Below are 18,706 nucleotides of genomic sequence, written 5' to 3'. Positions count from 1 at the left end.
ATGCCTGGCAGCTCAGGCCCCTCTTCTGAAGGCTCCTGCCTGTGCCTGGCGGTGCCTGACACTATTTTGAGGGCAACTCTTTACCAGCTCATAGACGGGTATCCTGACTAAGCAAGAATGCTTTGCTAGCCAGGTGTGGTGGTGGAACAGGCAGTTATTCTATGGATTCTGGAGGTGCAGGCAGAAGGATCGGGTTGTCAAAATCCTACATAACAAGTTTGAGATCAGCCTGGGCTACATGAGACCCTGTGTTAAAAAAAAAAAAAAGAGGGGGGCTGGAGAAATGGCTTATTGATTAAGGTGCTTGCCTGAAGATTAACAACCTGGGTTCTACTCTCCAGAACCTATGAGAAGCCAGATGCACAAAGTGACGCATACATCTGTAGTTAATTTGCAGTGGTTGGAAGCCTGGGCAGACCTATTTGGTCTGTCTTTTCTTTACCTCCCTCTGCTTGCAAATAAATAATATTTTTTAAAAAGAAAAACAAAACAAGAAGTGGAAATAAGCAAACACACGTAACCCTTCAGTTCCTTACATCAGCCTGCACTATGTTCACTATGGAAATTACCAGCAAGGGAAACTACCTGTTAGCTTTATTTCCTGACTTTTCCACTAGCTGCAAGTCCATGAAAGCTTCCTGTGAGCAGCGTGTGTCTACATTGACCACCCCCTGCTCCCAATTTCTGTACGTGTTCTATACCATCACGAGACAAGCTGTTATTGATGTAGCTGCTTATGGTTTGCACAGGCAGCTTTTACTTGCCAGCGAAACTGGAATGAATCTATGTTGGGCTTAGCATATCCAGATCCCCAAAGCCTAAAGCTTCACTTGGATATTTGTGGGGATCCAAGCCCATGAGCTTGGGTTACATTCTTCCAGGTAATTTTCAGGGAACCAAGTAGTTCTCAAAGACACCAGGAGTCCTTGGTCAGAAAAGGTCCTGCTAAAGACCACAGAGAACAGAAAATGAATGAAATTTTGGAACCCTCAGAGTACTCAGGATAGGAGGCAGTGGGGGCAAGATTCATTTGGATACTGTTTTTTACCACTAAAAGGCAGACAGATGTTGTTCTATCCTTTCTAAAGTTTCCTGTGCTGGCTGAATCTAATTCCTCAGAAATGGCCAAGTCTCAAATTTCACTATCGTTATAAAATATCAGCACTGAAAAGAGCCTCAGAGATCACTTACTGTAGACCAACATCACTGTTCATCTGGCTTGATCCATGTTAATTGAAATCTTTTAGCATCTTGCTGTTGATTGCTATAGATTTGGAACTTAGAAACTATCATTAGATATTATGTTGCATAAAGTCATTGCCTTGTTTAACTTTGTTTTTTTGTGGTGCTGGGGATGTAACTGAGGACCTTGACCATGCATACAAGGTAAATGATCCACCAGAGCTATACTTCTAACCCTAAACCTACCATTTTCCCATTAAAAAAAGTTCCCACCTATGTGTGTGTGAGTTTGGGGATGTGTACAAGGATCTGTTACCCCTTCAAATGAATGACAGTCCTATTTTACGTGGGTAGCTAGGGAAATGAACCAGGCTAGCAGATTTGGCTGACAACTGCCTGTTTCATAGAGGCATGTGTGACTTTGTGCTTGTCTTACCTTTGTGAGCCTTGCTAATGTGGGATCTGGAGAGTAGAACATGGGTCCTTAAGCTTCACAGGCGAGAGAGCCTTAACCATTAAACCATCTATCCAGCCCGAAAAATGAACTTTTTCTACTACTTTATTATTGAAATGTAGTATGACAAATAAAACCCTGATAGTCAAACTAACCCCAGAAGATTTTTAGGTTTCTTCCATAGATTTTTTTTAAGCTCTGAAAATGTCTGAGATGTTGAATAAAGAAGCACCTAAAACTGCAGTTACTATTCATAAGACACTAGTTCCTTCAGGGCCCTGAGTAAGGTGTGTCCATGCTGCATTCAGTGCCCTCACCTAGGCCCTATGCTGACTACACCACCTCTTCAAGAAGCAAGGGCAGGCATTGTCTTTAACTCCTGAGATAAGTGGCATTCCCACATAAATTCACTTGGCATGTGATGTGAAACTCTTTCCTGTCCACATTCACTAAGGGCAATTTTGATCACGTTCCTGATTCATTCTTATTAGCTGGGTCCTAATCCTGAAGTTCACATAGCACACCTGTGATTAAAACATTCACTTAAAAAAAAAAAGTAAGTGCTCATCCCATTTCCCCCACATGCTGAAAACGGGACAGTTTGAATACTGCAAGTCTCTCAAACAAAAAGCTATATTCACACAAGGAAATCACTTACATGTGCTTTAGGAAACAGGAAATTTTCACACTGGTTTTAATATGTATATTTTACTAAAAATTTCCTGCACCCAGTAATGATTACTAACACTTTTTACAGTATTATTTACTGCATCTTAAAAATTAAAACAATAAATAAACTAAGCAGAAAACGTACAATTGAAGAAAAGTGGATGTGAGGCTATACAATGATTTACTTTCGGCATGACAGACTTTATTTTGGCACTTTAACAAATATTTTGCTTTACAGCAGTGACAAAATATTTGCCAGAAAATTTCTTTTCCTGGCATGGATATTCCAAGCAAGTTATTCTATGAATAGAGTTTCACTTTGCTTTGCACAGTTAGCGGTAAACCCACTATATTCTTAGCCTCTGTAATTGAGGGACATTGTGTAGCTTTAGAAAGGCCTATCTTTTCCTTTCCTTTCAATCATCCTAAACAAGGTGAATCAAATCTGTGATTAAGTAGGAATTTGAGAATTAAGGCCATGAAGGATTTAGGTAAAACACTGTTTGAAATGTTGCTCTAATATATATATATTTAAATGAGTTCTGTGGTAAGTCCAGAGAAAGTTCTCTAAATGAAGTATTCAAACTTTATTAAAAATAAATGTTATGCTGGAAAAGCTGATGCTTTTGCTGTCTACTTTCTGCCTCCATGGCTCGTGGTTTAAAACAAACTTAATGGCAAAACAGAAAAGGAAATATTAGGTACCATAATACCTAACCAGGGTACCCTCATACTTTCATCTCCTCCTAAGGTGTCACTTTCTCTAGAAACTTCCATCCTAAAAAGCAAGACTCTTATTTATCTCATGTAACACCCAGAGCCTTCCGGCCCTTCCCTCCTATCTCATAAAGTGACTGGTGTTCCACACATGAGTTCTTTGGCTAAGCTTCAGGACAGCTTTGGAGCATACTTGAAAGGTAAATCAATCTATACCACTAAGCCTGAGATACCTACTTCCAGAAAGCCCCCCTCCATTCTTTGGGATTGATAGTCTTAAAAGTTATTTGCAAAAGCAGGCATCTGTCTCAATATTTCCACCAGCCATTCCAAAAGAGTTGCAAACCTAGAAATTCTGTAGCAGCCTTTCAATTCCTGAACCCAGACACTTGAGATGATATGCTTGTTTCCCCCTGCTAATTCAGAGGGGAAACTGTCTCATGGATGGGCTCTTTGGTCTTGATTTACAGATGCTGTGTAACACTCAAAAAACACACCCATGTCATTCTTGAGAGCAGATGGTCGTTAGCAAAGGGAGATGTACATTGGATGGAACATGTACAAAATTTATAACAGTGACATTTTCAATATTAGGCCACATGATTTATTCAGTAGTTTTTATGTTCCCAAATTACAATTTATGTCTATTCATAAGACTACAAAAGTTACCATTAGAATTGTCTGTGCTTATAAAATACCAACTTTTTTCAAACTGTTATTATATATACTCATTAACACCAGTCTTGTGACAAGTTACATGGAATCATAGGCACTTCAAAGGCTTTAAGAGATGTTTACAACTGAAATGCGTTTGAAGAACAAAAACCGATTTTTTTTTTCTTGAAACTCCTCTTCATACCTTCAAATTGCAAGAAATGAACAAGCCCAGTGGCCAAAGACATCTGCAGCAGCCTCTCAAAATACTGTTGGCATCTTTGGGTTTGCTGAGGCTGCTCAGTTACTCACATCAAATCCTCGCAAAAGAAGATCTGAGTAGATAGGACTACAGTTTGTAGCAATAATCCAATTTTACACATTAATTTGCTGTTGCAAATCTGCCTGAAGCTATAAGTAATGAAAAATAAAGCAAGTGTAAAATGGATAGTCTGACATTTAAAAATTTACACAAAGTGGAGGTTAAAGTTTACATATTTGAAAAATCACATATACACTAAATTACCGTTATCTAAATCATCCAAAGACAAATTGCACCATGACAGCTACAAAAGGCATAGGGTTTGGTTTGCTTCTTAAAGGGACAAGAAGGGAAGGAAGAGAAGAGGGGACAAGAGATAAATTAACAAAGACCAACTTGGTCAGGTCAATCTGAGACAGGCTAATGAATGAGACAGCTTTCATCTTTGAACCCAGAGGACAAAAACAATCATTTTGCATTTGCACATAGATGTTTAGACCAATCCAATTAACATCGAGGTTTCATAACATAATATTTTGCCACTGCTATTCACAGAACACTGCAAATGTTAAATTTTTAATTTTATGTCCTTCTGAAGAAATACATGGAAAATTTTAAATACAATGGGATTTTATCATTAAAGTGCCAGAATGGCTCTTTAATGAAAAACAAACAAACAAAAAAACGAAGATCTTCATTATTCTATGCAAAAGCTTTATTTTGAAAAGTTCAGTGATCTCATAAATAGAGACACTATGTGGGAGTTTTATGCATAAAACTCCTTGGTCGGTGCCTTCTGGTAAGCGGCGCTGGAAGGCTTGCGTTCACCAAGGTCGTAACTCCCTTCGTCCTTCTTCCTCATGCGGTACACCAGCAGCAGGATGAGGAAAATGGCAAAGAGGAAGCCGATCACCCCACCAGCAATCACAGCTGAAACATACAGAGAGGACGGTTACTTTTCAAAGGGGGCAAAGATTGGCTTGGTCAAACCCAGTCCATTTACCCTTTTATAAAACATTTACTTTAAAAAATTCCAATTTAAAAAATAATCTAGTTTTCAATAAAGGTTAACTATGCTAATCTGACAAAAACTCAGAAAGGCAATAATACCAACCCCAATGTGCCAATATGACTGTGCCCTTAACTAATTCCATACGTTCACCTTTTCAGTCTTAAGTATCATATCCTGATCTGTTTTGTCAATGAAAACACAAATCACGGTATCGTTAACCTAGCTTTGAACAAATGTGATGCTAGCTTTTCACAAGTTAGGTGTTCTTAAATCTTCAAATACTTTTTAAAAAAAATTAATTTCATTTATTTTTATCAGAGAGAGGGAGAGAGAAGACAGAAGAGAGAGAAGAGAGAGAGATTTGGCGTGCCAGGGCCTCCAGATACTATAATGGAACTCCAAACGCATGTTCCACCTTTTGCACATGTGTGACCTTGCCCACTTGCATCACCTTGTGTGTCTGGCTTACATGGGACCTGGAGAGTTAAAAATGAGTCCTTAAGCTTTGCAGTCAAGTGCTTTAACCACTAAGCTATCTATTTCTCCACCGCAAATATTCCTCTTTAAAACAAATGTTAGCACAGGTTGAGTATCAGTTATCCTTGGGCCCAGAAATTTTGGACTATGGACTTTTCTTGGATTTTGGAATATTTGCATACATGCAATGAGCTATCCTGGGGTTAAAACCCAAGTCTAAACATGCAACTCATTCATTTTTCTTGGAAACACATAGCCTGAAGGAAATTTTATACAATTTAAAAAATTAACTTTGTACAGGAAACAGTTTGTGTACTGCGTCTACATGTCCGATCCAACCCATCCCAGGAACTCAGTTGTGGGATTTTCCATGTATGGTATCATGTCGCCATTTAAATTTCTGGAGCATTCCAGATTTTCAGATCAATGATGCTCAACCTATACTTTCATCACAGCCCTTTTGCCAACTACCCACCTTACAAAGAGGTTTTTCTGCTCTGAAGTTTGTTTTGAATTCAGGGATGACTTGGAGCAAGACTATCTGCTCTTCATGTCCTTCCCTGGCCCCACACCCCACTTGTTCTGGGCAAGTTCCCATCTTGACTCCGCCAGCCTGCCTCCTACCTCAGCCTCCACCTATAGGCTGGCTGAGGGATAGGCTGGAAAAACTGGCAAAAGAATAGACAAGGTTCTCCTAACCTTTTACCAGTCTCTCTCTTCCCAGGAGGAAGGTGACAGGCAGCAAAGAATGGCTGACTACCACCTACTCCAACCAAGCCTGTTGTTTTAAGTGCTCTCTCTCCTGACATCTCCCAGCTACTCACCTGCTAGGACTTCTGTCCGTTTAAACAGATTGTCTGAGTGTTTCTCAGTATACACATTTGTATCCTCTTCAGCGGGATCCATTTTCCTTTCCGTGTCAGAGAGGTGTACTTCTTCCTTGTCAATTTCTTCAGGTGACTGGAATGTGGAGGAATGAAAAATATGCTACTTAAAAAAAAAAATATATATATATATATATCTCCAACTGGGCATTGTGGTACATGCCTTTAATACCAGCACTTTGGATCTGGGGGGTGGGGACACCCAAGAGACCATTTTAGGGTTTGAGGGTATGGGACAAAAGATCTCCGTAGTTCGTTCTAGACCCCTGGCACTTAGAGGAATGGCCTAGCAGAGTGCTCTGGAAGGGACATTCGCTGCTCTTAACTTGAAATGTTCTATTATGTAGAAACACAGACTTGAGTACTAAGAACCAGAGCGTAAAGATAATCTGAGACAACTTGGCACTCTCATACACATCTGTGCAAGATGAAATGACAAAAACAAAAGGCAGCCTGGATAATTAAATGAAGCTAATTAAAGATTTATTGCACCCACGTCTGGCTGTTGGGATGGCATGGAAATACAATGAAGTAAGAGACTGAGGGATGCAGTCTGCATAAAAAAAATGACTGCTCTTTTGACTCTGTAGTCACATAAATCCACAAAAACAAAGTAGATAGAATATCGGTACTAGTGACACTGATGTCACTGTGAGACCCAATCTACAGCAGAATTTCACTAAGGGTATCTGAGAGGCAATGTTTAATCCAGCTGTACCATGTAGCCACAAAACATAGAATGATATCACTATCATTGTTATTCATGATCAATATCATTGTTATTAGTTCCTGGAACAGTGTTTAACACATAGTGAACAGATTACCCATGAAGGGATGAATTTTAATTATTACATTAATATTAATTAAAATAGAAATATCAATGTATTAAAATCTTTAATCCCTAAACTCATCAGTCAAATGTCTATTTTTTTAATCAAGATGCAATTCAGTTACTTTTTTACAGTCAACTTTTATAAACTTAAGTCAATTTTAATCCATTGCTGTCAACAGCCCAAAAATCTACATCGAATTAGGTTTCCCCTAGGATATACAACTCCTTGTCACTGAAAGCCAAAATTGCCCCAGAAGGCTTTCTTGTCCCACATAATTTCTAATGGCCACTGAGTCTAAGAGACTGTCTGGAGAACAGAGAAGTAAAAATGTGAGAATGGATAGCCGGGCGTGGTGGCGCACGCCTTTAATCCCAGCACTTGGGAGGCAGAGGTAGGAGGATCACAGTGAGTTCGAGGCCACCCTGAGACTCCATAGTGAATTCCAGGTCAGCCTGAGTTAGAGTGAGACCCTACCTTGAAAAACCAAAAAATTTTTAAAAAAGTGAAGAAGGCCAGACTCACCCTCCCACAGGCATATCACATAACTGTGCCACACACACTCTGAAGGGTTCAGCCACTGTGCCGTCAATTGCACCTACTCTTGGCCACTTCTCATCCGCCATTCCATCCTGATCATGTGTGGCAGGAGGGTTGGGGAAGAGGGGGAACATGGGACTCCAGTAAGCACAGAAAAAGCCCACCTATGCTCCCACCAGCTCCAGAGAGGGTTTGCTGCTCGCTACTTCATGAACTGCCTTCCAAATCCCGCCTTCTGTAACGCTTGGCAGCATCTTACCTCTAAGCAACAGATGGTGAGCTCTGAAGGGGGACACTGTGTTTTTAAGTTTTCATCACTATCCCTGAAGTGCAAAGTCTACCACACACTCACCACTCACGCTCATTTGGTGAACTGGCTTGATCCTTTCTGTCCCACCAAATTCAATTAGCGTCTCCAGAATACTTACCAGGTCTCAGGTGCCATGCCACATGCACTTACATCAATCTTCTTAATGATACAAGAAATTTGACTGGGTTTGGGATTCTAAATCTAGACCTCCAGACTTTTAATACACACTTTGCAACTTAAATAGCTGACCTTTAAGTGGATGGAGCTAATTACAATGTACTGCTAACAAGGTCAAAATCATGAGCTCATTGTTTTCATTAGCTAGTAGCTTCGCTCTGTGCGGAGGTCAATCTCATTCTGATTAAGTAAGTTCTCACAATGAATATACACAGGTGTGCTATGCTCCTCAGGATCACAGAAGCAAAGCAAGTTTAGAGGGCCCTTGTGGTAGGCCTGCAGAGATGGGCAGAGAAAGGCCATTTGTTCTCACATAATTGATGTGTGGCTTCTCAAAAGAGCTATTCTGTACAGGCAAATAAGCGGAGTTTTCACAGGTAGGTGATAAACGTAAAGCAAAGCCAAGGCACCTTTGTCTGAGCAGGCATCTTGCTCTGCGTCTTCAGTGTCACGGTTTCCACTTTCGGAGCAGCACTAGTGAACGGAATCTTTGGGATGGGCCGAGATGTTGTCAGCTCTGGACTCTCCATGTCTTCATCGGCTCCTAGAACGTCAAGAAGGTGAGCTGAGCATGGAAATCAGCATTGCTTTGCAACATTATCAGGCAACATCTACGGATGCTGATGGAGTCACACTCTCAGAATATCTGTCCTTGAACTGTTAACACGAACCTTTCTGCAGTCTTTAGCAATTTCTCAGGGGATTTGTGGGTAGCCTGGCATGCTTTTCTAAAATCTTATCATCCTGAATTCTTCCAAGTGGACCTCTTTCCCTTACTCATTCAATCTCTATATCTCACAGTCATCTTTTCCTCTATCTATGTTGAAACATATCCCTTTTCTCATTAAAAACAAAAACAAAACAAAACAAGGTTGGAGAGATGTCTAAGTGGTTAAAAGCACTTCTGTGCAAAGACTGATGGCCCAGGTTCGATTCCCAAGTACCCATGTACAGTCAGATGCATAAAGTGACTCGCACGTATGGAATTCATTTGCAGTGGCAGGAGGCTGTAGCATGTGCTCATTCTCCCTCCCTCTCTCTCTCTCAAAAGAATAAAAATATTTAAAATAAAAAAGATCCAAACATGGAAAGTTCAAACTCTACCACAATGCCTCCTTATCTTATGACAAGCCCCTACCCTGTCTCTCACTTTTAAAACCAACTTTCCCAGTGGTACTGTAGACCATCTAGCTCTTGTCCTCACAACCTCCTCACCCTGCTCCATCTGGTTAGATTTATCCTGAAGTCATACTAATGCTCTTTTATGTCATGGTCCCCAATGTCCTCCATGTTGCCATACCCAAGAGCTTTGTTCTGAGTGACCATCATCTTACCAGTGCCTCTTGTGTTGGTTGGGTAAATGTCTCCCAAAGGTCCACATGTTACAAGATTTCCCACCAGCTCATGGGGCTATTGGACGGTAGTGAAAGCTTTAAGGGATGGGTCCTCCAGGAAGATTCTGGAGCTCATGCCCTTGAAGACAGTATTGGGACATTAGCCCCTTTCTCTCTTTTACCTACTAGCCACCGTGAGGTAAGTGGCATCCAGAGATATTCACTCTCATCATGATGTTCTGCCTTGCTACAGGCCGGAAAGTAATAGGCCAACCAGTCATGGATTAAAAACTCCAAGACTGTGAGCCAAAAGAACCTTTCCTCTTCTTCAATTTCATATCTCAGATGTTTTGTTACAGTGACAAAAGAGTAACTAACCCACTCCTAGCACCATTGGATAGTGTCAACTACCATCTCCTTGATGTACCTCATTTCTTCCAGAGTCTACAACTCTCTGGCTTTTCCCTATTTCACTGGCTATTCTAAGTAGTCCGATTACCTTCCTCTACTGAAATACCAAACACCAAAGGTTCCTTATGCTTCAACTCCAGGCTCCTGATTCTATACTGTCTCCCTTCCCAAGTCCATGGCTTGAAGTGAGTTTAGGTATTGATAGTATCCAAATTTCTGATGGTAACTTTCACTACCCCTCTCAGACTCAGGCACACATACCCAGTGGGTCTGAATGTGTGACAGTGCTAGACATTTTCACGTGAATGTCTCCAAGACATTACACACCTAAGGAAGCAAACCGAACTCATAATCTTTTCCCCTCTGCTCCCAAACTCAATCTTGTCCATACTGTCTTTCAGTGACCAGAACGTTCTGTCATTACATACCAGAGCTCTGATTCCTCTTCTTGCCTCTGTAAGGACACCATCAGCTAGCCCTATTAATTTTATTTGCTTAGCATCTCTGCAGTTTGACATTTCTACAGTTGGAGGATACTACCCAAATTCAAGCCATTATGGGAACTCTCTTTGCTGCCCTTTTCCTAAGAAGTCCCTTTTACTTGATGGGAAATCCACTATCTACAAAGTGGCTGTGTCCCCTTTATCCCTATTTAAAATCCTTACAATATGAACTCCCAAACAGACTGCCTCAACCCAGCTGAGTGCAATCTAGTCAAGCCGACCTTTACAACTTCCTGTGTCCTCGCTGTGGTGCCCTGATCTTCTGACAGAAGCCCTCACACCAAGTTAATTCTTCACACATGCCTGGACCTTGGGAAGGATGTTCCTCCATGACGACTGAGCTCTGTGTTAGTTTTTAGTGCCATCTTTGTTACCCTAATTGCATTCACCACAAACTGTGTTATAATGCATGTATTGATATCATTACTGATTAGCATCTCTTCTCCCACACTGGAAGTTCCCGAAGGCCAAGAGATTAAATTGTATCTGTTTTGCTCCCTACATGCCTAGCATAGCGTCTGGGGCACTACAAGCTCTGATCTGGTACAGTGTTCATTACATGGCCATCATGGTTGGAGTCTAAAATGTCACCAGCAGAATTTTGGGACATTATTCCCCAGCTGGCGGTGCTGCTTTGTGAGGCTGTGGCTCCTTTGGGACATGGGGATTAACTGTAGGACAAGGACCACTGTGGGTGGGACTTTCAAGGTTCTGGTCTAATGACCAAGCTGCTATCCTTGGCTTTCATGATGGACCACAATCCTCTAAAACAAAGAACCCAATTGAATCTTTCCTTCCTTCACTTTTCTGTCAGGTTCAGTCAGAGTGACGAGAAGAGCAAATAACACAGTGACTACCCACCAATTTCTCACATGTAAGAATTTCTGACATGCAAATGTAACATTGCTTTTAAGTTAATCATTTGTAAACACTATATAATAATTAAAAATAGACTCTAACTTGCTTCCTTAGACAATAAATGACTGTTTCTATATTCTCAAATCAAAGGAATATTTCCCATAGGATTCTAACCATGAAGGAAGCAGCTCTGAAGGCAAGAGGCGATATGCTGGAAACAGTGCAATGGCCACAGTTAATTTCTTTCCTTTAATGTCAGAACATGTAGGCTCACTGTGACACAGAAGAACTGACCAGGTATATTGAAAAAATACAGAGTTTGGGGGCTGAAGGGATTGCTTACTGGTTAATTTCCTCACCTGTAAAATGAGGATAATTTTCTCTGTAAGGTACACATACCAGTATTATATCAGTTAACAAAGAGGTTCTAGGAAAATGTGTTGGCTTTTACTGTTGTGGGGATATAACAGTGTGCTTGCATAAGCCTAGGTATAAAACCTACTGTGCACTAGGGCCATCTGGTGTAAATACGCATCGCATATGCAAACATATCTACTGCTTCCACCAAACTCAAGAGGGTTGAGGTTGTGCCTCAGTGGTAGTAAGTACAAGGCCCTGGGTTTGATCCCTAGCATGGACCAAAAAGCCAGTGAGAGAGAGGAAAAAAAAAAACAATGTAATCAAAAGACCTTGTAAATATACAGTGCTTGCAGCTGCTGCAGCATACTGGCCAACTGTTTTATAAGTAGAAATATACTTTAAAAAGTATAGCATAGTAAATAATAAACCAGTGACATAGTTGTTCATTACCACTACCAAGTATTATGTAGTGTATGTAAGTATATACTATATATTTTATATGTCTGGCATGTGTTTATACCAGTGTCATCGAAGACATGATAATAAACAATGGGTTGCACTATGACATTATGATAATGTCACTAGTTGATAAGAGTTTTCAGCTCCTTATATAATATTAGGGGAGCAGCATCGTATTCAGTGTATCACTGACCAAAATGTCCCTATGGCGTGTATGATAATATATCTATCACAGATGTGACACATACGTGCAGGCATTCTATAAAGATAAAATGTTACCATAAGGGGGCTGGATAGATGGCTCCATGAATAAAGCACTCACCACACAAGCCTGAGGACTGGAGTTTGGATCCCCAGTGCCCACATAAACACCAGGAATGAGTGGCGGCTGGCAGACACATGGGTTCCCCAAGGCAAGCTGGCCAGCTAGACTAGCAATCAGTGAGATCTGGAGTCAATTGGGGCACCCTGCCTCAGTAAATAAAGTGGAGAGTGATCGAGGGAGGCATCCAATGTCAACCTCTGGCCTCCATACACGCAAGCCCATACATGTGCCCACAAGCATAAGAACACGCATACACAAAGAAGGAAAAGAAAACATGTGAAAAAATAACAATAGAACATCAACTTTTCTATCAGCCTACCTGATCCATCAAAGTTTCATTTGATATGCTTGATTGTTACTACAATGAATCATTTTTTTCTATGAATCATTTTCGTACAAACAATACAGAATCTCAATGAGAATGAAAAATCTCAATTAAGGTATTTCAAGACCCTCCCCACCACCACTTTGCTACAAAAGAATCCCAAACATGAGTCACCAAATGAGGGCTAGAGAGAGCTGAGTGGGAGAAGACAGCTACAAAGTAGAAAATTCTCTCAAGCTAGCATTTCCAAAGATGTGTACTCTGTCTCAGCTATTATTTTTATTATCTTTAATGAAAAGATGGACTTTTCTGCCTTCCTTTCTTGACATGGGGTCTCTTCCTCAACCTACAGCTCTGGCTGCTTTCTGGTTAGAGTGGATGATCAGTGAGTCTCAGTTCTGTCTCCAGCCTTGTCAGAGCTGGGCATGCGGGCCACACCTGGCTTTTTATGTCATGCTGGGGGTCAGACTGAGGCCCTCACACTGGCATGGCACAGCACGCAGTCTTACCCAGAGCCGTCTCTCAGCCTCTGGGGTTCCTTTTTTCAACATTGGAGTTCCACTCTCATGAATGTTCCTGTTTTATCATGAGTGTCCTGTTCATGTTTCTCCTGTTAATGCTGCTTCTTCTTCCCTCCTCCTCGTCTTCCTTCTCTTCCTCCTCCTTCTCTTCTTCCCCTCCTTCCTTCCTTCCACTCTCCCTTTCTTCCTTCTTTCCCTCCTTCCATCCCTTCTTTCTTTCCTTCCTCCTTCTTCAACTTTTTGAGGTGACTCTAGCCAGGCTCACTTGCAATCCTCTCTATAGTATCCAGGTGACCTCAAAATCATGGCCATCCTCCTCCCTTGGCCTCCCATGTGCTGGGATGAACGGTGTGCGCCACCACGCCTGGCCCAAGGCATCTTGTTATCTCCTAGAATCTATCGAGTTTTTCTGTAAGATTTCTTCTTGTGAGTTTCTATGGTCTCCCAAGTTAAGGGTTGGGGAAATCTCTATCTTTTGTGTTCTGAGTTTTTCATAAGTGCCTAGGAAACTGGAGTTGGCTCTTCACATTTAAACACAGAAATGCCCACCGGAAGCTCTAAACCCAGGAGAGGTTTATCATATGTGGACACTACAGTTTAAGATGGAGTCATGTATGTCGTTAGAGAGCTCCAAATGCCACCAGTTTTGAGTTGCTTTTTAGTTAGACTAACTCCATTGAGCAATTTCTCAGTCCTTTATCCGATAGTAACGGACAGACAGCAGTGTTCTGGAAACTGATTGGAGGAAACACATCTGGGGATATCTCAGCATTAAAAAGGAAATTATCTAAAACAAATTCCTAAGTATGCAGTGTTTACTTTTTGACATAAGATCTTGCTGTGCTGCCCAGGTTGGCTTCAAAATACTGAGCTCAGAGTGTTCTTCCTGCTTCAGCATCCCTGGCAGCTAGAGAACCGCAGGTATACAGCAACAAGGCCAGCTACTTTTTCATGTGTTTAAATAGTGTCTACTCTACCCATGTCCCCCCCACACCCGGATTTCCTCCAGGACTAGAGCATGGGCATGAGTTTTGTTGCATGATGGGGGGAAGAAACAGATCGACTTGTTTCCTAAATAGACTGTCAACTGGTCATTCTTTTTTTTTTTTTTTATTAGTTTTCTATTGTGCAAGTACAGGCAGTTTGGTACCATTATTAGGCTCATCCATGACCTACCCTCTCCCTATTGGCCCCTCCTTGTTGAGGTATATGGGTCGTGCATTGTGGGGTCAGCCCATGGATATTGGTATGGTAAATGTCTCTGTGTGCCAGAAGGTGCTACATGGGCTACTGGGGGAAACGACCAATATCTGCCCAAGCAACTCGTGGTCCAGCCTACGTAGCAGCAACTGGTCATTCTTATATTAGCGCCACTCTCACCCTCCCCCAACCCACCCGTGGCACTGCTTCCTCGGCACTCAGGGGACTCTGACAGGTCTGTGTCCTGGCTCTGGCCCGTGCTGGCCAGTTCAGCTTTCTCATGTCTACCAAGACCGGTACCATGAGTCCATGTGCTTCCTACTCTCCAAACTTTGTCTTTTGTCTCCTTTACCATCTTCTTTTTTTCTGGTGAGTTAATGTCCGAGTCCTTTATTTTCGCTTGAGTTGGGTTGTGGAAGGCATAATTATGTTCACTTTGCCATCTTTAAACAGAACTCCATTATTTACATCTTCAAGTTTTGTGGGGCAGTACTTTTCTGTTAAGTCGCCCATCAACTAGCGTTACAAAGTATATCTTTCACGTCTCTATTTCTCTCATAGCACTTTGCATGGCAGATAATAAACGCCTATGGAGCTTGTTGATATCTGTTCTGAGCCCAAACATGGGTCTATCTCCCTGCTGAGGTGCCCTCTGGGCCTTTAGACATTGTCTCTTAGGCCATTTGCCTTTGTACTCACTAACATGAGAGCAGTTAGGCCAGACTAACCGTGAGAGATCCCGATGAGACTAGGTGTCAGTGAGGCAAGGCCTCTTAGTTCTAGAATGGGAGTTTTACAATACAGGAGACACAGTGTATCACAGGAATGAAGGATAACTTTCTCAAGCCCCCCTCCTTGGTTCCTGCCCTAGCCCCTTCACTTTCTGACAGCATGAGATGAGGCAGGTTCTTTCATCTCTCTGTACCTTAGATTTTCTCATGTGAAAAGTAGAAATGATAACAAAATCTCCCAGCACAGGGATGTTATAAGGACATATCAGTGCCAGCACACAGTGAAAGCTTCACAGATTTCAGTTACAAGCACTGCCACCTTAAGCTGAAAAACAGCATCATGCAAGGTAGTTTCTTATGTCAAGAACCATGTCCTTCCTATTCTCACAGCAAGAATCTGCCCAAAGTTCAAGCTATGGCTGAGCAACTTGCCCATGCTCAAGCCTAATCTGCATCATTCTGAGGAGTGAGTTCAGAGTTTCAAATGTGCCACTCCAACCATACGATGGAAGAGCGCGGGCAGGTGAGCAGGACTTTGCACTCTTGTCCCTTAAGTTAAGAGGACACCCAGTCTCAGGAGGAGTCAGCAAAATGAGTCGGACAGCATCTACAAATCCCCAACAATTCATGCATGCTAAGGTCTGTAAAACGAGGGGTGGGGGGAACAAAAATATCATATTTATTATTTCCTGGTACATTTTGAAAGTGACAATTACAAAGCACCTTTGAGGTGCTAAGAAAAAGAGGTGCCATGAGTGAAAGATTATTTATAGAGCTGTGGGCAATGGAGAACAACTCTTTCACACTCATTCTGCATGTGTGATATTCATCACTCTTCCTAGAATAACCAGGACTATTTTTACATTGGGATTGCATTGAAGCTCCCAGTTACTAGGTCAGCCACCGCCTTTCTTGTGCTCACTTGTCTTTTCAGACTCATTATTTTTCAACATGAAACAAGCTTATATTGTCTAAATACTTACCAGGACACATCTGATATTAATTTGTCCTGGTTCATTCTGGAGCGTAGGCCAATCTAATTGTCATGCATCTATACTCAGCCTAACGTTTTATCATCTGTTGAGTCTAATCTGGAATAAAAGTTTCTGCACAAGAAAGGTCTCATATGCTGCAGCAAAACATTTCTGACATATATGTTAACTCAGTGTCTGAGTAGCTCTTCCTTCTTCTTGGCTTCTTTGGAGCTATACCTGGCATGGATGGCGTATCACCATATATTTGAAAACCAGTCATGGCCCTTTATTCCTCCTTGTACCCATATCCTCTGCAATGTGATCATAGCTCGTTGGGTTAAGAGGTGGAACTTGGGGCTGGGATTATAGCTCAGCAGTAAAATGCTTGTCCAGAATACATCAGACCCTGGGTTTTGTTTTGAATGTTAAATAACCCCCCACAGGCTCAGATATTAAACACTTGGTTCCTAGCTAGCAGCTCTATTTTAGGAGCAGTAGAAACTTTAGGAAGTAGGGTCTAATTAGAGGAAATATGTCGCTGGAGACATGCCTTTGAACAGTACACCTGGGGCTGGAGAGATGGTTTAGCAGTTAAAGGCACTTGCTTGAGAAGCCCTGATGGTCCAGGTTCAATTCCTCAGTACCCATGTGCAGACACACAAAGTGGTGTAGCCATCAGTTTTTTGTGCAGTGGCAAGAGGCAGTGATGTGCCCATTCTATCTTTCTCTCTCTCTCTCAAACAAATAAATAAAAATATTTTTTAAAAAGAAAGTTATACCTGCTCTCTGGTCCCTTCCATATTACCTACTTCCTATCCACCAAAGGTGAGGAAACTTTTCCACCACAATGCTCCAATTGCCGTGATGTCCTAGCCAAGCACACAAGGCCAAGTAAGAATGGACTGATTGCTCAGAACCCATGGCCCAAATCAATCATTCCTCACTTAAGTTGTTTTGGACAGATATTTGGTCACAGTGACCATCAAACTAACACACAAGGGTTAATTCCTAGCACTGCAGAGTTCAACACAGAAAGGTAAGAGTCTGGCTTTCAGACATGATTTGACCAATAAAATATGGTAGCAGAGATGTTTTGTCAAGCTGTAAGCTTAGGTTGTGAGATGCTCTGCACATGTATGCATGGTGCTTGGGGTTTCTGCTTTTCTATGAACAAATGGCTGGCCACCTGGAGGATGAGAGGCCAAGAGGACTAAAGCCAAGTCTACTTGGCTATCTCTGACATATTAAAGAGCCAATATCAGCCAAGCTTCAGCTTAGACATACAAGGGCCAGCCCTAACTGCCAACCTACAAAATAATGAATGAAATGAATATCTCCTGCATTAAGCCAGTGAAGATTGGGATGCTTTGTCATACAGCATTGCATTGCAAAGGAAATAGATAAGTAATATACCAAAGAAGTTCAAGATATTGTTTTGTCTTCTTTTACCTGGCTGTTACAGGCTCCTCCTAGTTGTGAGAGCATACTAGGAATTTCAAAGCTTATGCTTCTCTTTTTTTAATTTCATCTATTAATGTTTTTTAAAATACATTTTAAAATTTATTTATTTGAGAGAGATAAAGAAGCAGAAAGAGGGAGAGAATGGGCACACCAGGGCATCTTGCTGATGTAAATGAACTCCAGACACATGTGCCTGGCTTATGTGGGTCCTGGAGAATTGAACAGGGATCCTTTGGCTTTGCAGGCAAATGCTTTAACCGCTAAGCCATCTTCCCAGCCCCTCGTCTATTAATCTTAAAATAGGGCAGGCAATTTATGTAAAATTGGTATTTGCAGGACTTCTTTAGCAGAGGTTTCTATGACCTCACTCTGAAAGTCTTAAGAATGAAATTTAAAGCTAACGCAGTCAGCTCTTTTAATCCCTACAACAGCTCTGTGTGGTAAATATTATTATCACTTTCCCTTGTCTAAATGAGGAATCTAAAACTCAGTACAGATGCCTAAATCCCCAAGTTCTCACAGTTTAAGTCACAGAAAGCGAGAACTTGTACCCAAAGACCACATCCTTAACCGCTGGGCATGCTGTTGGTGTCCTGCAGTAAAATGTGTGTGCACACACACACCCAGACCAGGAGACACTCTTACCTGAGCCAGAGGCGGAAGAATAGTCATCATCATCAATAGGATACACTCCCGAAGCTTCTTCAATGGAGCTGTTGTCAAGGTACATATCCTTGTCAGACGTCACCTCCGCCTTCTGAGAAAGGAAAGACAAAGGATTCAGGGTGGTCTTACATGAAGAAATGGATGGATTTATCTCACTGTCCAAAGTGTTGCACATGCTGTCTCCAGGTGGGATGACCTGCTACTTCCCCAACCCTCATGCGTCTGAGTCTTCAGATCTAGCCATCTGAGGATGCCCTAGAGACTTGGACTTCTGTGAAATCAAGAGCCCCGCACTTAGGCCCCCAAGGGAAGCTAGTAGTGTGGTCTAATCAAGCACAGCTTAATTTTATTCTACTCCACTAAACTTGTCTGAGTTTCCATCACCCCAGTGCTATCTCAGTCCCTCCCTG

General features: G+C 41.7%; 1 protein-coding gene across 1 annotated transcript in view; it reads right to left on the bottom strand.

Annotated features, from left to right (window-relative positions):
- Positions 1-2,485: 2,485 nt before the first annotated feature.
- Positions 2,486-18,706, bottom strand: part of Sdc2 (syndecan 2) — a 114,326-nt gene continuing 98,105 nt past the window's right edge. Inside the window, exons 2-5 of the mRNA XM_004656949.2 lie at positions 18,276-18,387; positions 8,579-8,712; positions 6,252-6,387; positions 2,486-4,868 (exon numbers count right to left, since the gene is read on the bottom strand). Coding sequence (XP_004657006.1) covers positions 4,705-4,868; positions 6,252-6,387; positions 8,579-8,712; positions 18,276-18,387 — 546 coding nt within the window. The 3' untranslated portion in view covers positions 2,486-4,704. The remainder of the gene's footprint in view (positions 4,869-6,251; positions 6,388-8,578; positions 8,713-18,275; positions 18,388-18,706) is intronic.

Source organism: Jaculus jaculus, chromosome 2, assembly GCF_020740685.1.
Source record: "Jaculus jaculus isolate mJacJac1 chromosome 2, mJacJac1.mat.Y.cur, whole genome shotgun sequence".
NCBI classification, from domain to species: domain Eukaryota; kingdom Metazoa; phylum Chordata; class Mammalia; order Rodentia; family Dipodidae; genus Jaculus; species Jaculus jaculus.
The sequence above is the reverse complement of the archived record's forward strand: the minus strand, read 5'-3'. Positions and strand labels throughout refer to the sequence as shown.